Source organism: Zea mays, chromosome 10, assembly GCF_902167145.1.
Source record: "Zea mays cultivar B73 chromosome 10, Zm-B73-REFERENCE-NAM-5.0, whole genome shotgun sequence".
NCBI lineage: Eukaryota > Viridiplantae > Streptophyta > Magnoliopsida > Poales > Poaceae > Zea > Zea mays.
In genome coordinates this window covers 145,100,070-145,113,924 of record NC_050105.1, presented here as the reverse complement: position 1 = coordinate 145,113,924, position 13,855 = coordinate 145,100,070, and the positions used below count along the sequence as shown (strand labels likewise).

The following is a 13,855-nucleotide window of genomic DNA, read 5'->3' as shown; positions in this document are numbered from 1 at the left end:
TTTGTGCTGATGTGGGTTACCAGCTGAGATTTAGTGGTCTTGAGGGTACCCCTAATTATGGTCCCCGACACTAACTAATACATATTATAATTTCTTATCGGGTCAGTGGGCCTCGCCCCGTTAGCTCTGTGGGGGAGAAACCGTCCCTACCCGCTCCGTACGCATCAGATCCCCACGACCCCGTTTCTATGGAAATTTTGCCATCCCGAGGTACTTTGGAAACCTCAAATTCCCACCAGAGTTAGAGGAAATTGAGGTAGAAATAAACTAATTTTCTTTCCGATTCTCTTCAGTTCTGATAAGGATTTGATTTTTCAAACTAGCCCTAATTACGTACGCATCAGCACCGTCCAAAAACACGATCAAGAGCTCGGTACATAGCCAAGCAAACAGGCTGCAAACGCTCACGAAACCACGCGTTTGGTGGGGTCGGCGAGGCTGGTGCGGTGGTGCACGCCGGTAACTCTCCTCGCCGTCCAAAGAAGCTATAAATTCCACCCAATCGCCGCCCCGCACGCACCACACCGCCCCGACCATCACCGACACCAGCGCCTAAGCCCCCCCCAAACGGCAGGAGACAGCAGCAGGCCGGAGGTCTCCTCCTTCTACGCATCCACTGAGTTCCTTCCTGCGCAAAGTAAATCCCCAGTTCTTTCGGCCGCTGCCAAGTTTTCGAGGTGGGTCTCGTGATTTTCTTTCCACCATGCATGAATTCGCCCTCCGCGTCGCGTGATTGCAGCCCGCTTTGCGGGGAGACATGAAAAGATGGGACCTTTTTTGACCCTGCCTCCATAGACTGGTTGGCTTCACGGGCGCGATTCCGCTTCGGTTCACCGGGTTGCGTGGCGATTTTTGGAATTATCTAGAGGACCGAGCATGTGGGCTATTACCTGATTTTTTTGGTGACGAATTGATAGTTTTGATTTCCCTAATTTCGCAGTGTTGCTAGCCCCGCCAGAGTTTTCTTCTCCCCCGCAGTCGAATTGGGCGAGAAGTTGATGGGACCGGGGGCACACTGGAAGGTTGTGTGAGATCGCGAAGGGGACCGTGAAATCCTGAGAGGGCTGCGGTGATTCGGCTGCTCGGCTGTATGAACTGTTTCGTGAACCTGGGACTCAACTCGAACTCGAACCACTACGTCGCCTGCCTCCTCATCTTCCTGCTGCATTTCTCCCCCCAGTTAAATCCATCCAATTCTAATTCAACTAGTAGTTGTGAAGGAGAAGAACAGAGCTGCACAGATGGCGAGCAACAGTAAGTCCTGCTTCTTCCCCGGGAGCTCTTCCAGTTTTGGGCTTATAGTTGACAGATGGATGTTTGTTCCAATTTGAAAATATATCTTAAATCGACGTGAATTATTAAAGCTGCTCGGCTGAAGAAGAACCGATTGGATGACTTGGGATCACTAGTATTTGTTTTCCTACATGATACGTTATCGGGTTATTGATTAGGTATTTATTTGGTGGATCTGATGCCAGTTCGTGGCAAAATTGAAAATTTTCAACTTAACTTTCTGATCGTGTGGTTTTGAAAAATCGTTCTTTTGATAACAAGAAAAATTCGGGGTTCTGATGGTAGTTGGGAGGCACGCATGGGCCATGAACCATGAAGTCCCATATTCAATTGTTGGTGAAGAAAGGCAAAAATAAATAAATAAATAAATATACTACAACTCTGCAAGTTGTTTACATTTCACACTTGTTATACCAACATCTCACGCAAGAGGCCAAGAGAGGACCGACCACTTGGAAGCTTCTCGGATTTGACCCCACCATGTGGATTTGTGAACTCTTGTGCCTCATTTTGTAGTACTGGGGACCTTCGTTCACTAAGATAATTGTTCTCACAACCCTACCACTGTTGTACGATAAGGAAAACGGAACAATTTAGCTTATAGACTTATACCGATTGCTACAAAACCTGACTACCGAAAAGTATATGCCATCAAGTGCTGTGATGTTTTTGTTAAGTGCTTAATTCCATGCATGTTCGATCCACAGCGGTATCATGCTCATGAACACGGGTAGGCAAATGTATATTGGCTAGTGGATATAACCGTCTACTTGTTCACTATAGTCCAATGCTGCAATTTGCGTGTATTTGTTAGGGTTTCTCGGAATATAATTTGCTTTTTGTCATTGTCGCACATTCATGGGTAACACTTTTGGGTGTCTCATTGTGCCTGCTAGCATTAGGCGACAGAAGCTTGGTGACTAATGAAGTTGGGCTGCTTAGTGTTCTGAAGACGTGAAGCGTATCTGATAGAAGGGTTTGCTAAAGAGGTTTCTTCCACAATCCTACAGAGTACCAGTGTTACCATGGCAAACATTAGTCATGAGACATGGCACACTCATTCCTTTTAGTTTGGAGTTGGAGCCCATCTTGTCAAAACATGATCTACAAGAGTGTACCAATCACCATGCTCTGTCTTTTTTTTTTACAAAAAAGATAAATCTGCGGTTAATACAGACAAAGAACATTGCACAGGCCCAAATTTAGTTGTTGAGAGGATAACTGAATCTTAAACTGTCCTGTCTTATTTCACCATCATTGTTCTGAGACAGGGGAACATGCCTCACTACTAACCCTCTATTGTGGAGGGGGGTAGAGGAGGGTTGATGTGAGAAGAACAGGAGATCAGCAATTTCACAACTTGGTAGGCTTCTTTATATTGATTATGTATGAACTGGGTTTTTTAATCATTTGGAGGTAGTCTGTTCTTTGGAGCAAAATATCAGCCTTATGCTAAACCCCTCCAGATTGCAATCACCCAATTGCATCCAAATTTGCAGAAGATTAAACTTGAACAGGTTGTATGTCATCCAAACGCTAGCAGTAACGGACATAAGAATGTTTCAGGAAGTTTCTTTTTATGAATATTGTTAAAAAAGCAGGAGCCATCCACCTTTATTTCCTTCTTTTCTCCATGTCCAAATTGTGATACTGCTGGAATAATAAATTTGATTAGAAATGACTTCGAAACTTATCTTTTCTTCTCAATATGATCAATAGAACTAAACTTGTACTTCTGAACACATTTGGTACTTAAACATTTTTATTTCATGTGTTATCTTTACTGAGATAAAACATATCTTGTCTTCATGTCAGGCTCATGTGGTGAAAATGCGAGAAAGCCACACACACCATCCGCTATTGTTATTGGTGGTGGGTTTGCAGGTCTTGCTGCTGCTGATGCGCTCAGAAATGCATCCTTCCAGGTATTTTTCAGTGTTACTTCTTGTCATGTTTGTGTGTTGGTGATGCAATCATATTTATTTGAGAAAAATGGAAAGATCCTTTTGTGATGCATTTCGGTTGCTCTGATGCATTTCAGGTTATTCTTCTGGAATCTCGTGATAGAATTGGTGGCAGAGTTCACACTGACTACTCTTTTGGGTTTCCAGTCGATTTGGGAGCATCTTGGTGAGTTCCATTCTTTTGAACTTTCACCATGTGCCCAAAAGTTCATCTTGAAGGAATGCATTGAGTGTTTTTTTCATCATTTCTATTGAGAAGGCTTCATGGCGTTTGTGAAGAAAATCCCTTGGCACCAATAATTGGAAGGCTTGGACTTCCACTGTACCGCACAAGTGGAGACGATTCTGTGCTGTTTGATCATGATCTGGAGAGGTAAAACTTTGCATTAGGCTGAATTGTGCTTTGAGAGATGATGGGGGCTAATGATGGCAGCTAACTTGCTCTATTGCCTTCAGCTATGCACTCTATGACACTAATGGACGTCAAGTACCACAGGAGTTGGTAGAAAAGATTGGGAAGGTGTTTGAGACCATACTGGAAGAGGTATTCCCTCCTTTCAATTAGTGGTGTGTCAGTGCCTGTTGATTTTAGGTAGTTTCTATTATTTGATTTACCCACAACACTTCTGTGCACAGACTGGCAAATTGAGGGAAGGAACCAATGAAGATATGTCTATCGCAAAAGCCATTGCAATTGTTATGGATAGAAATCCACAGTTGAGGTTTGTACTAATCTACTTCCTGCCTTTGTTCACTGTTCAACACAAACATACCAGTCATTTTAACAGTGGGTTTTCCATGTGTTCACTACAGGCAAGAAGGGATTGCTCATGAAGTTCTTCAGTGGTATTTGTGCCGTATGGAGGGTTGGTTTGCCACTGACGCAGATTCAATTTCACTACAGGGCTGGGATCAGGTATGTTTTTTTCCTTACTATCTGGCCAGTATACTTGCACATTGTGAAATTATTGTGCCTTATGCATGATAATGTTGATGGGATGCAGGAGGTGCTGCTTCCAGGTGGCCATGGCCTCATGGTTCGTGGATATCGTCCAGTTATAAATACTCTTGCAAAAGGCTTAGATATACGCCTCAACCATAAGTATGCATAATATATCCTTTTTATTATCAATTTGATATTTAGTTGTAGTTTCACTTTCATCAGCCATTGCTCCAGCACCGACCCTTGTTCTTTGTTCTTCAGGGTTTTGGAAATTGTTCGCCACCGGAACAGGGTAGAGGTTACTGTAAGCAGTGGCCAAACATTCGTTGCGGACGCTGCAGTGGTCACTGTTCCGTTGGGTGTCCTGAAAGTGAAAACCATCAGATTTGAGCCGAGGCTGCCAGAGTGGAAAGAAGAGGCAATCAGAGAACTGACGGTTGGAGTTGAGAACAAAATTGTTCTGCACTTCGGCCAGGTTTTCTGGCCTAACGTGGAGTTCCTCGGCGTCGTTTCCTCTAGCACGTATGGTTGCAGCTATTTCCTGAACCTTCACAAGGCAACAGGCCACCCTGTCCTTGTTTACATGCCTGCTGGCCGACTTGCTCGTGACATTGAGAAGATGTCAGATGAGGCTGCTGCGCAGTTTGCCTTTTCTCAGTTGAAGAAGATCCTTCCCAATGCAGCTGAGCCGGTTAGTAGTTTGTTGGCAATAACTTGAGCTATAGTAACAAAAGATGATACAGCCTACGCTGACCAAAATTTGGTGTTGCAGATGAATTACTTGGTGTCGCACTGGGGCTCGGACGAGAACACACTTGGCTCCTACACGTTCGATGGGGTGAACAAACCCCGCGACCTGTACGAGAAGCTGCGCATCCCCGTGGACAACCTGTTCTTCGCAGGAGAGGCCACGAGTGTCAAGTACACGGGCACGGTGCACGGCGCCTTCTCCACTGGTGTTATGGCAGCCGAGGAGTGCAAGATGCGAGTTCTGGAGCGGTTCAGGGAGCTTGACATGCTGGAGATGTGCCACCCTGCCATGGGCGACGAAAGCCCTGTCTCCGTCCCGTTGCTCATCTCTCGGCTCTAAGCAGACGAGAGGTTGTCTATGGGATTGATTGGCACCTGACAGTACGCTGGACGTCCCACTGATTGCCGGAGGGAAAGCTGGCAGTACAGGGAGAAAGAAACTCCCCTTGCTTCTCCCTCTTCGGCATGAGGAATGTGCTGGCATTACTTGTGTGGCGTTTCATGTTAAAACCTATATTGTGTATTGTGGCCTTGTGGGTCTGTGTGTGTTCAGGGTTATCATGTCATCTTGGTAGAAAAGGATGCCCCGTATGTATTATGAACACTAGTAATAATAATACATATATGTAACTTAACTGTTTGGAGTATTGAGTTATTTGGCATGTAACACGTCAGCTGCTTACCGTTAGGGGTAGTAATAGACTCTAAATTTTATACTATAAAATTTAAGGATCAGATCGTATTAGTATTATAATTGAGCTCTATTTCTATTTTGAACTAAAATTAATTAAGGTCGCAAAACGAACCTTAAAGAAACATTTGAATCACCCACCCTTACTTGCAGCTCGTCCCAACGCCCAGACTAGCCACCAACTCCACTTAGACTATCTGGGCCTTTCCACTACTGAATCTCCTTGCTATCGTAACGTTAATCATGGATTCAGCCATTTGTTCGTGGACCGACCAAGCAGATCAGATGGTGATATGCTGCTCGAAGCGGCAGATAAGAGTTTTTGCAATAGGCCTGAAACGTATTTTAAGCTAGACTACATGGGGGCGTGCTCTTCGTCATCAACCTAAGTGGAATGTGCGGCATGGTGACTTCGTTGAAGCGACCAAACGATCTCATCAACATTGATGATGATATAGTTCGCATCGTCTGATACTGTCGAACCACCATGCTCTGTTGGTGATGATAAGGCAAGAGCGCAATACATAGGTAAGGGCCAACAACGATTAGCAGCGAGCCCCCTGACCAAAAGAAGAACATGGTGAAAAAGCACTACAAGACCAACGAGAAGATAAAACCAGCCAAAATTATATGAGCACTTCACTAAGTTGCTGAATTAGTTCACCACCGAAATGGATGATGACATGAAATGATCCCACGATAAAAAAAATTGATCAAACAATCAAAACTGGAAAGAGAAAGAAAATAAAAAAAAACACAGGAAGGCGCGACGACGCGCATCAAGTGTGTCGATCACGCACCTTGCGGAAGCAGCAAGGCCCCCATTGCATATACAGGAAGACTATCAAGAACTGCATTCACCAAGGTGAGGCGACGACCATGATGGAACTTGCCCGCCACTCAGACAGGTAACGGTCAACACAAGAGATGATGGGCGCAAATGATGATAGCTTCAATTTCATGTTGGAAAGAGCAAGACCAAGATAAGTCTGTGGGAAGGAGCCCTTTGCACAGCCGAGTGTAGTTACATAGTTGTCAACATCATATCTACTTCAGGAACGTGCATGGGGACAATGGTGCTCTTCGAGTAATTCATATGCAAAAAACATGTGGCCTGAGAGAAGCTGTGTAGTAGCGTTTTGAGGCTTTGCACAGCAGGTTCATCTACTCGGGCAATGATCAGTGTGTCGTCAGGATATTGTAGGATAGTGCACGGGCGGTCTGGGGCAATCGGAGGCTCGGAGCACTGGATCCGAGGATAATAGCTGTTGAAGCACATATGCAACTAGTACGAAGACAAGGGGGTCTTCCTGTTGTAGGCCTTTCTCGCAAGAAATCCATCTCCCCAGTAATCTATTAATGTCTTGTTCGATTATTTCTATCATATATGGATTGGATGAGATTGGAAAAAATTGTAAAAGATTTTAACTCGTTTGATATTTAAACTCATCTAATCCATATGGATTGAGAGCAAAACTAACAAACCCTAAGTAGGATAGCTGATTTCGCCAAGAGCACCACTGATCAGGAAAGCCTCGTGTGCGTAGAATTACAAGCAGACTGTCCCAATTAACACTATCAAATGCTTTTGCAAAGTCTATCTTCAGAACTAGGGTCGACATTTTCCTTTTGTAGCAGCACTGGATTAGTTCAGTTTTGCATAAACAAAACTTTCTGAAATCGACCTGCCTTTGACGAGCCCTGTCTGATCTACATCAACCGGTGCAATTTATTTATGGTAACGAAATTCAGGTGTGGTGAATGTTCATTCGTGGGGTGATCTCGTCGATTCATGGCCGTGTGGATTTTGTCAGTTACTTGGGTACTCGCTTCCTCCTCTGTCCAAGTGTCCCGAAGATGTCTGAACCAAACAAAAAATGCTGGAAAGAGGCTATTTACAAAACAACTTGGAAGTGGAGACATTGCTGACGAGGTCAGTTAATTTGCTAGGCCTACTTTGGATATTTTAGTATTGAGCTCAATCCACATATATTGAGGTGGATTTGATGTAACTTAAACTAATTTATACCTCAATCCACCTCAACACACGTGGATTGGAGTCAATACTAAAGTATTCAAACAAAACCTAACGTTTTTTTCATTAGTGGAGCTGCCGTTTTATCAGGTTCAGTCAGAAAGTTTACATATAGAACAATTAGGCTTTTACTTCCAAAATACATGTTCGAGAATTTGTAGAACACAACTAGGAAAGCTTTAATATCCTAGAGATATTAAACAAGTTCATAGGTTAGATCTTTTGTATAACTCTATCCTAGAGATAGCAAGCAGCTATTTTATTCAATTGTGCCGTCGCAGCGCATGATTATTATATTAGTTGATATTATAAACTACAGCTTTATAACTCATTAACTCTACTGCCATGACATGAGGCTCTAACACCAAGACTACGACCCCACCGCACACTCTGACCCCACATGACAGTTATCTGTCTCCCAACGACCAGTCAAACCCAGAGTCCACGGCCATGCACCGACTCTCGGAGACGAAAGTCTCGAGCCATCCCATCCGTCCACTCATCCTACCAACGGCGCGGATCCCTCCTCTCCCGACGCCGGCCAGATCCGCCCGCCACTCGGGGAAAAAATTCCCGTCGTCTCCACTCCACCAGTCCACCTGCATCCTCCCTCTCTCTCTCCCGCTCCCGTGCTCTCTCCCTCTCCCCAGGATCCGAATTGCCAGCGCACCAGTCGAGCTCGCGGGACCTCGCCGGCGCCGGCGATGGCCTCCTCCCTTTTGGCCGGACGGGGAGGGGGCCACCACCACAACTGGGGGGAGACGCGCGCCCCGCTCGAGCCCATACCCCCCAACCCTAGTCCCAGCCAGCCCCACCCGCGCGCCGACGGGTCCAAGTCCAAGCCGCGGGCGGCGGCCGGCTACGTGAAGTTCCGCCCGGCGTCCCTGGGCCACCGCGAGGCCCGCGCGCTCCGGGACCGCCTCGCGGTGGAGCTCGGCCAGGTCCGCGCCCTCCTCTCCCGCATCGACACCTGGCAGCAGCAGGGCCCGCCGCCGCGCGCGGTGCTCCGCGGGGCGATGCGGAAGCGGTGCGGCCAGATCCTCAGCAGGCTGCGCAAGGACAAGCGCAGCGTGTGGTTCAACGCGCCCGTCGAGGTGGAGCGCCTCGGCCTCCACGACTACCATGCCGTCATCAAGCGCCCCATGGATCTCGGCACCGTCAAGGAGGGCCTCGCCGCCGGGAGGTACGCCTCGCACGACGACTTCGCGGCCGACGTCCGCCTCACCTTCACCAACGCGCTGCGGTACAACCCGGTCGGCCACGAGGTTCACACGTTCGCTGGCGCCCTCCTCGCCTACTTCGAGAGGATGTACAAGGAGGCGCTCGTTTGTTTAGAGGAAGAGCGCAAGCGCCTTGAGCCGCCGAGGCCAGTGGCGGCTGAGCTGCCACCTCCGCCGGCAGTTGAGCCTGTCGAGGCGAAGGCTAAGACGAGAGCAGGGAATGTGAGGATGCGGAAGCCCAAGGCGAGGGAGCCTAACAAGAGGGAGATGAGCCTGGAGGAGAAGAACATGCTCAGGCTGGGGCTGGTGAGCCTGCCCGAAGAGAAGATGCACAATGTGCTTCAGATCGTGCGCAAGAGGAACAACAACCCGGAGATGCTTGGGGATGAGATCGAGCTTGATATTGATGAGATGGATGTTGAGACACAGTGGGAGCTTGATCGTTTCGTTACTAACTTCAACAAGGCGCTCAAGAAGTCCCAGCGTGCTGCGATGTTGAATGGTGGCGTTGCTGATGTAACCAGTACTGCTGTGGCTGAGGATGACACTGCACCTGTGGGCGATGTGCCTACATTGGTTGGCAATGACGATGCGGTAATGACAATAGGAGCAGCACGTTTGTTTTTGGTTGCAGCTAGTGGACGTGTGAATTGGGCGCTGATGCTGGTTTGTTTATTTATTATTTTTGCAGGAGAGTGAGGAACCTGTGAAGAGCACTACAGTGGCTGAGCAGGTGGATGAGTATGTTGATATTGGGGATGAAATGCCAGCAGCCACTTACCAATCCATGGAGATCGAGAAGGACGCTGAAGGTACGACTGGCTCTGGTGGTTCTGGCAGTGGCTCTTCATCGTCCAGTGGTATGATCAAGCTGGCATTGTGTAGTCCTTCAATAGTTCCAAAATTTCTTCAGGGTGCGGACTTTTTACATTTACAGGTTCTGAGTCGAGGAGCTCAGGGGACAGTGCCTCAGGAGCTGGCAATGCTCATTCTTTGACTTAGGGGAGGTTGGTAACAATAGGATTTGAAAATCTGAATGATCCGAGTTCGTGTGCAGGTAATTGTAAGTGTGTAGCTGTTTCTGAGACATGGGTGTCTGCTTAGGCTTTGATTACGTTAGTAGTAGATAACAAACTGGCTTTGTGGGTGTCTGACAGCAGTACAGCACCATGTGTATGTAAGCTGGAGGTGGAAGGTACTGGTGTGTTAAAAGTAGCTGATCGACCTTCTCGTATGAAGGGGGCCAGGGCTAGTGTCTGTGTTCTTAATGGTAGGGTTGATCGACCTTCTCGTAATTGATGCTTTGTGCATGACATTAAAGTATGGTTTTATAAGTAACAATGCAGTATCATTTGTTGGGTGATGACTTTTGATGTAAGAGTTATTTCTGCATTTTGGATAGGATTACGCAAGATAAATTTCAACGACCATGCAAATTTGTGTTGACTGTTGAGTTTGTTCTGGTGGTGTTGCTTGATCTATGAAAATTACCATCCTTTGGTAGGCGTGTGCTTCTTTATTGTGTATCACCACAAGACCATGGGTTAATGTGTCTTTATTTGGTACATACTAGTATCTCACGCGCCCTTCGCGCGCGTTGTGTTTCTCATGTCGCTGTTATACAGGTGTATTATTATTTTCTATACTTTAAACAAATATAAGATGCAACTCATGTAGGAAAATTGCAAGGCAGCTATTCTTGGGCTTATAACTGATAGTCCCTCCAGTCAAATACACATGATATTTTAAACATGAAGATTGAGCTATATGGAGAACTATTTTCTTATCTAAAATGTCATGTGAAAATGGTTGGGGCTAGAAACTTGTTTCACAACAAACAGGAATCATAGATCAACCATTGCAATATTGTTTGTAAAAAAAATGCAAAACCACATATCAGGATTAAGGTCGCATTGGAAATATCCATGCGAATGCATGTAAATCAGATCTTGAAATATTTGAAAGCACCAGTTTTGGATTTCACTCTCTGAGAAGGGATTCCTTCTGCTTTTCATCATCTGATAGACTGCATTCCTGAAATTACAATAAATAACATGAACTTTACTGACCTTACAGAGTACATTGTAAAAACGATAGGAGCAAGAGGTATGAGTTGTCCATAGCATGTACTCAAAAATCATTCTCTTATGACTTATTTGATCTTCACAGTTTTTATGGTTCATCCTTCGCATGGACTGAACAAAAAAAATTTCAAAACAATGGCATATAACATTATAAATATTAGACAGGCTGCGAAGCAACAATCACCTTCGCTTATCGAAGATTTATGCACTCTCCCCAAAGAATAATAATTTGTCTTCTCAAACACTTCATCTAAAAGTTAAGTGGAAAATGTAAACAAAAAAAGGATGAATATGGTTTAGTAAACTCAATAACTATAGTGAATACCTCTGAAACTACAATGCATAGATTATCCCTGAGTTAAGGTTCTTTGGCTAGAACATTCTTTCAGATTCAAAATAAGGCATCATCATGTTCTTTTGCATAACGCATACTATGCAGTTGCTTGATCAAAAAGTGATGATAGTGGTACAATACAAAAAAACAGATGGAACGGAAACACAAAGAAAGGATGAGCATGGATGGTGGACCTGTTGACTCATTGCGGCCGCGGGCCCGCAGTTGCCTTCAGTTGAGTTCTGCTACGGTTTGGTCTGGTGCGGCCAGTCGTTAAATGCTTCTTTCTAGATCCACTGACAGGCCCACAACAGAACCAAATTAGTAAAGCAACACTGCATAGTGCCAAATCTGTCGTCTAAAGTAAATAAGCTACAATCTGATTTTGTTATAACCATGCCTGTTGCATAACCATGTCTTTGCGAAAAATCTGATTTTGTTATCCATCATAATTCTAAGAAGTACCAGTTGCTCTTCCATTTGAGTTATTTTCTCAGACATGGCTATTGCATCCTCATCACTTATCTTACCTTCGCTTTCGTTTGGTTCCACCTTAAGTAGGTCAATTTCTTCTTTCAGCACACTCTTACTTTGTCTTTGGTCTAAAATACAAATTTCAATACCAAACTGAGTTGTAAGTTATTCATATAATATAACAAAAAATATAAATGTTTGTGCGATAAGCATATAGGTAATTTAAAAAGAAAATATCATATTCGTAATTCAGCAAAACGTCCTACAAAAATCAACTAAGTGATTCAACCCAAAATATGCAACTAACTTAATTCTTCCTAGCACCAAAGCATTAGACTTTGCAACCAAGATGATAGATTTTTAGAACGGGGGAAGTGAAAAGATGCATAGTTGTCCAAAGGAAAAACAATGGACCTCAGTATGTAAATGAAGGGAAATGTTATCTTCAATACAACTCTCATGATTCATTAGTGCATACACCAGTCGACGTTTGGTTATTTTTGAAGGATTTTAGAAATAAATAAGACCCTCACAACGCCAACTTTAATATGGTCTGGAACTCAGCAACTTGCTACCGTGGGTGTACTCGGCGTCATGACCGCATCCCCCGGACAGCATATACGATGTCAAAATAGAGCAGGGTGCCAGAGACATTGAGGCGTACGCGGATGACGATGCCAAAATCGTTGTGCGGCTAGCAGGCGACGTCGCCGACACTATGGGTTCGACGGCTGAGATGGGTGGAGGCATGAGGCAGCGGCGGCGGGTGAAGCGCGGCTCCGGTGACGGACTGATGGGAGAGGACGACAACAACCTTGGACGGACTTACGCTCAATCGAAGATGGAGAGCTTGAAACCCTAGCTAAGAATACGCGCTATTGGGGAAGAAAAGGCCATGATGTGTTCAACGAACCTGCACAAATTGTGGAGACGGACGAGAGCGCAACAGGAAAGTGGCCGCATGGTCGCTGGTCCCCGGCGTCGTGGACGCCGACGCTGGAGATGCAAGGCCCTTTGAGAGCCCCTTTTGGGAGACGACGGCATGGAGATATTCATATACGCGGCTCTGGAAGTCTCCAGGTGAGTGTACCGGCGCTGGTAGGCTGAGAAGCATTCTCTCGTCCGTTGATGAAGCATCGTGTGCATGGGCTTTTTTCTGCTGACGTGGACGCATGAGAGAACACTTTTGTGTCCCGCTTTATTATATAGTAATGGAGGAGAAAAAGCCGGGCTAGTTTGGGAACTTTATTTTTTGAAGGAATTCCTATTTTCTCAAGGGAAAATGAACTAATTTCCCTTGAAAAAATAAAAATCTATAGAAAAAATAGGTGCAGGTGTGCTGTTGGAATTTCTGGTAGATCATTGTGTAACATGTGATTTCATTGTTTCACTGATAGACAAGGGGCGCCAACATTGAAGAAAGGAAGGATGAAGTGCCATGTTTTGTTGCTGCAAATAGGAATGAAGAGATGCCGGTGATCCTTTTTAACGATTCCTTGTGTTGAATCAGGTAGCTCATACAGTTGCATTGTTGACAATTTTGTTTCCCCGGCACTCTCATACAGTTCATCATACGGTGGGGCCCTCAAATCTGAAGTAACTTATCGCCGAGTGTGCTAACTACGACTTACATTCTAGATTCATATACACAGCACATCCAAAAAAAGGGAACTCTTGGCTTAGTTACGCTTTTGATTTTGATGTCCATTTAAAAGTCTTTATCAGACCCCGTTGGACTGGTAAAGCTTGCAGATCTACTTCTCGCTCAAAAGTTTGAAAGTGATCATCTTTTTGGATGAAGTTAAATTAAGATTGAGCAAAATCTGACTAAAACTTCTCACAGTTTTCTAGCAGAAGTACTAAAGTTTGGACGAATCTGGAAAATAGAAACAAGTGCAAACTAATCCAAGCTACACACTACGGTACTGACTAATATAAATTTTGGGATCCGCTGGTATAATAAAATCTGGCACTGGCTACTTCCTGCTCTTGTCTACAAAGATGGCCCCGATCGATGTGACACTGCTGCTGCTGCCATCCTTCGAAAAAGCATGTGCTTTAGCAACT

At 45.2% G+C, this 13,855-nt stretch overlaps 2 protein-coding genes and 1 pseudogene across 6 annotated transcripts; 2 read left to right on the top strand and 1 right to left on the bottom strand.

Annotated features, from left to right (window-relative positions):
• Positions 1-364: 364 nt before the first annotated feature.
• LOC103642073 (probable polyamine oxidase 2) lies at positions 365-5,590 on the top strand. The gene is given in 11 exon segments (NM_001329439.1): positions 365-677; positions 941-1,254; positions 3,109-3,218; positions 3,335-3,423; positions 3,517-3,630; positions 3,714-3,801; positions 3,894-3,979; positions 4,071-4,173; positions 4,262-4,359; positions 4,462-4,891; positions 4,973-5,590. Coding segments are annotated over 10 exon segments (1,449 nt in total). The 5' UTR covers positions 365-677; positions 941-1,241; the 3' UTR covers positions 5,291-5,590.
• Positions 5,591-8,206: 2,616 nt separating this feature from the next.
• On the top strand, positions 8,207-10,340 carry LOC100284851 (bromodomain containing protein). 4 transcript variants are annotated; one of them, XM_008663811.4, is made up of 3 exons: positions 8,207-9,490; positions 9,588-9,708; positions 9,834-10,340. In XM_008663811.4, the coding sequence occupies exons 1-3, from the start codon at positions 8,381-8,383 to the stop codon at positions 9,896-9,898; spliced, it is 1,296 nt and encodes a 431-aa protein (XP_008662033.1). In that variant the 5' UTR covers positions 8,207-8,380; the 3' UTR covers positions 9,899-10,340. The 4 variants fall into 4 exon arrangements, with proteins under 4 accessions (XP_008662033.1, XP_008662032.1, XP_008662031.1 ...); XM_008663810.4 differs by having other exon boundaries at positions 9,810-10,340; NM_001157746.2 differs by having other exon boundaries at positions 8,286-9,490; positions 9,588-9,756; positions 9,834-10,262.
• Positions 10,341-10,570: 230 nt separating this feature from the next.
• On the bottom strand, positions 10,571-12,812 carry LOC103642074 (protein kinase pseudogene; annotated as a pseudogene). The gene is made up of 5 exons (NR_157384.1): positions 12,702-12,812; positions 11,845-11,916; positions 11,509-11,610; positions 11,165-11,230; positions 10,571-10,930 (listed from the first exon to the last, which is right to left on the bottom strand). The product of NR_157384.1 is annotated as a protein kinase pseudogene (transcript).
• Between the last annotated feature and the right edge of the window lie 1,043 nt (positions 12,813-13,855).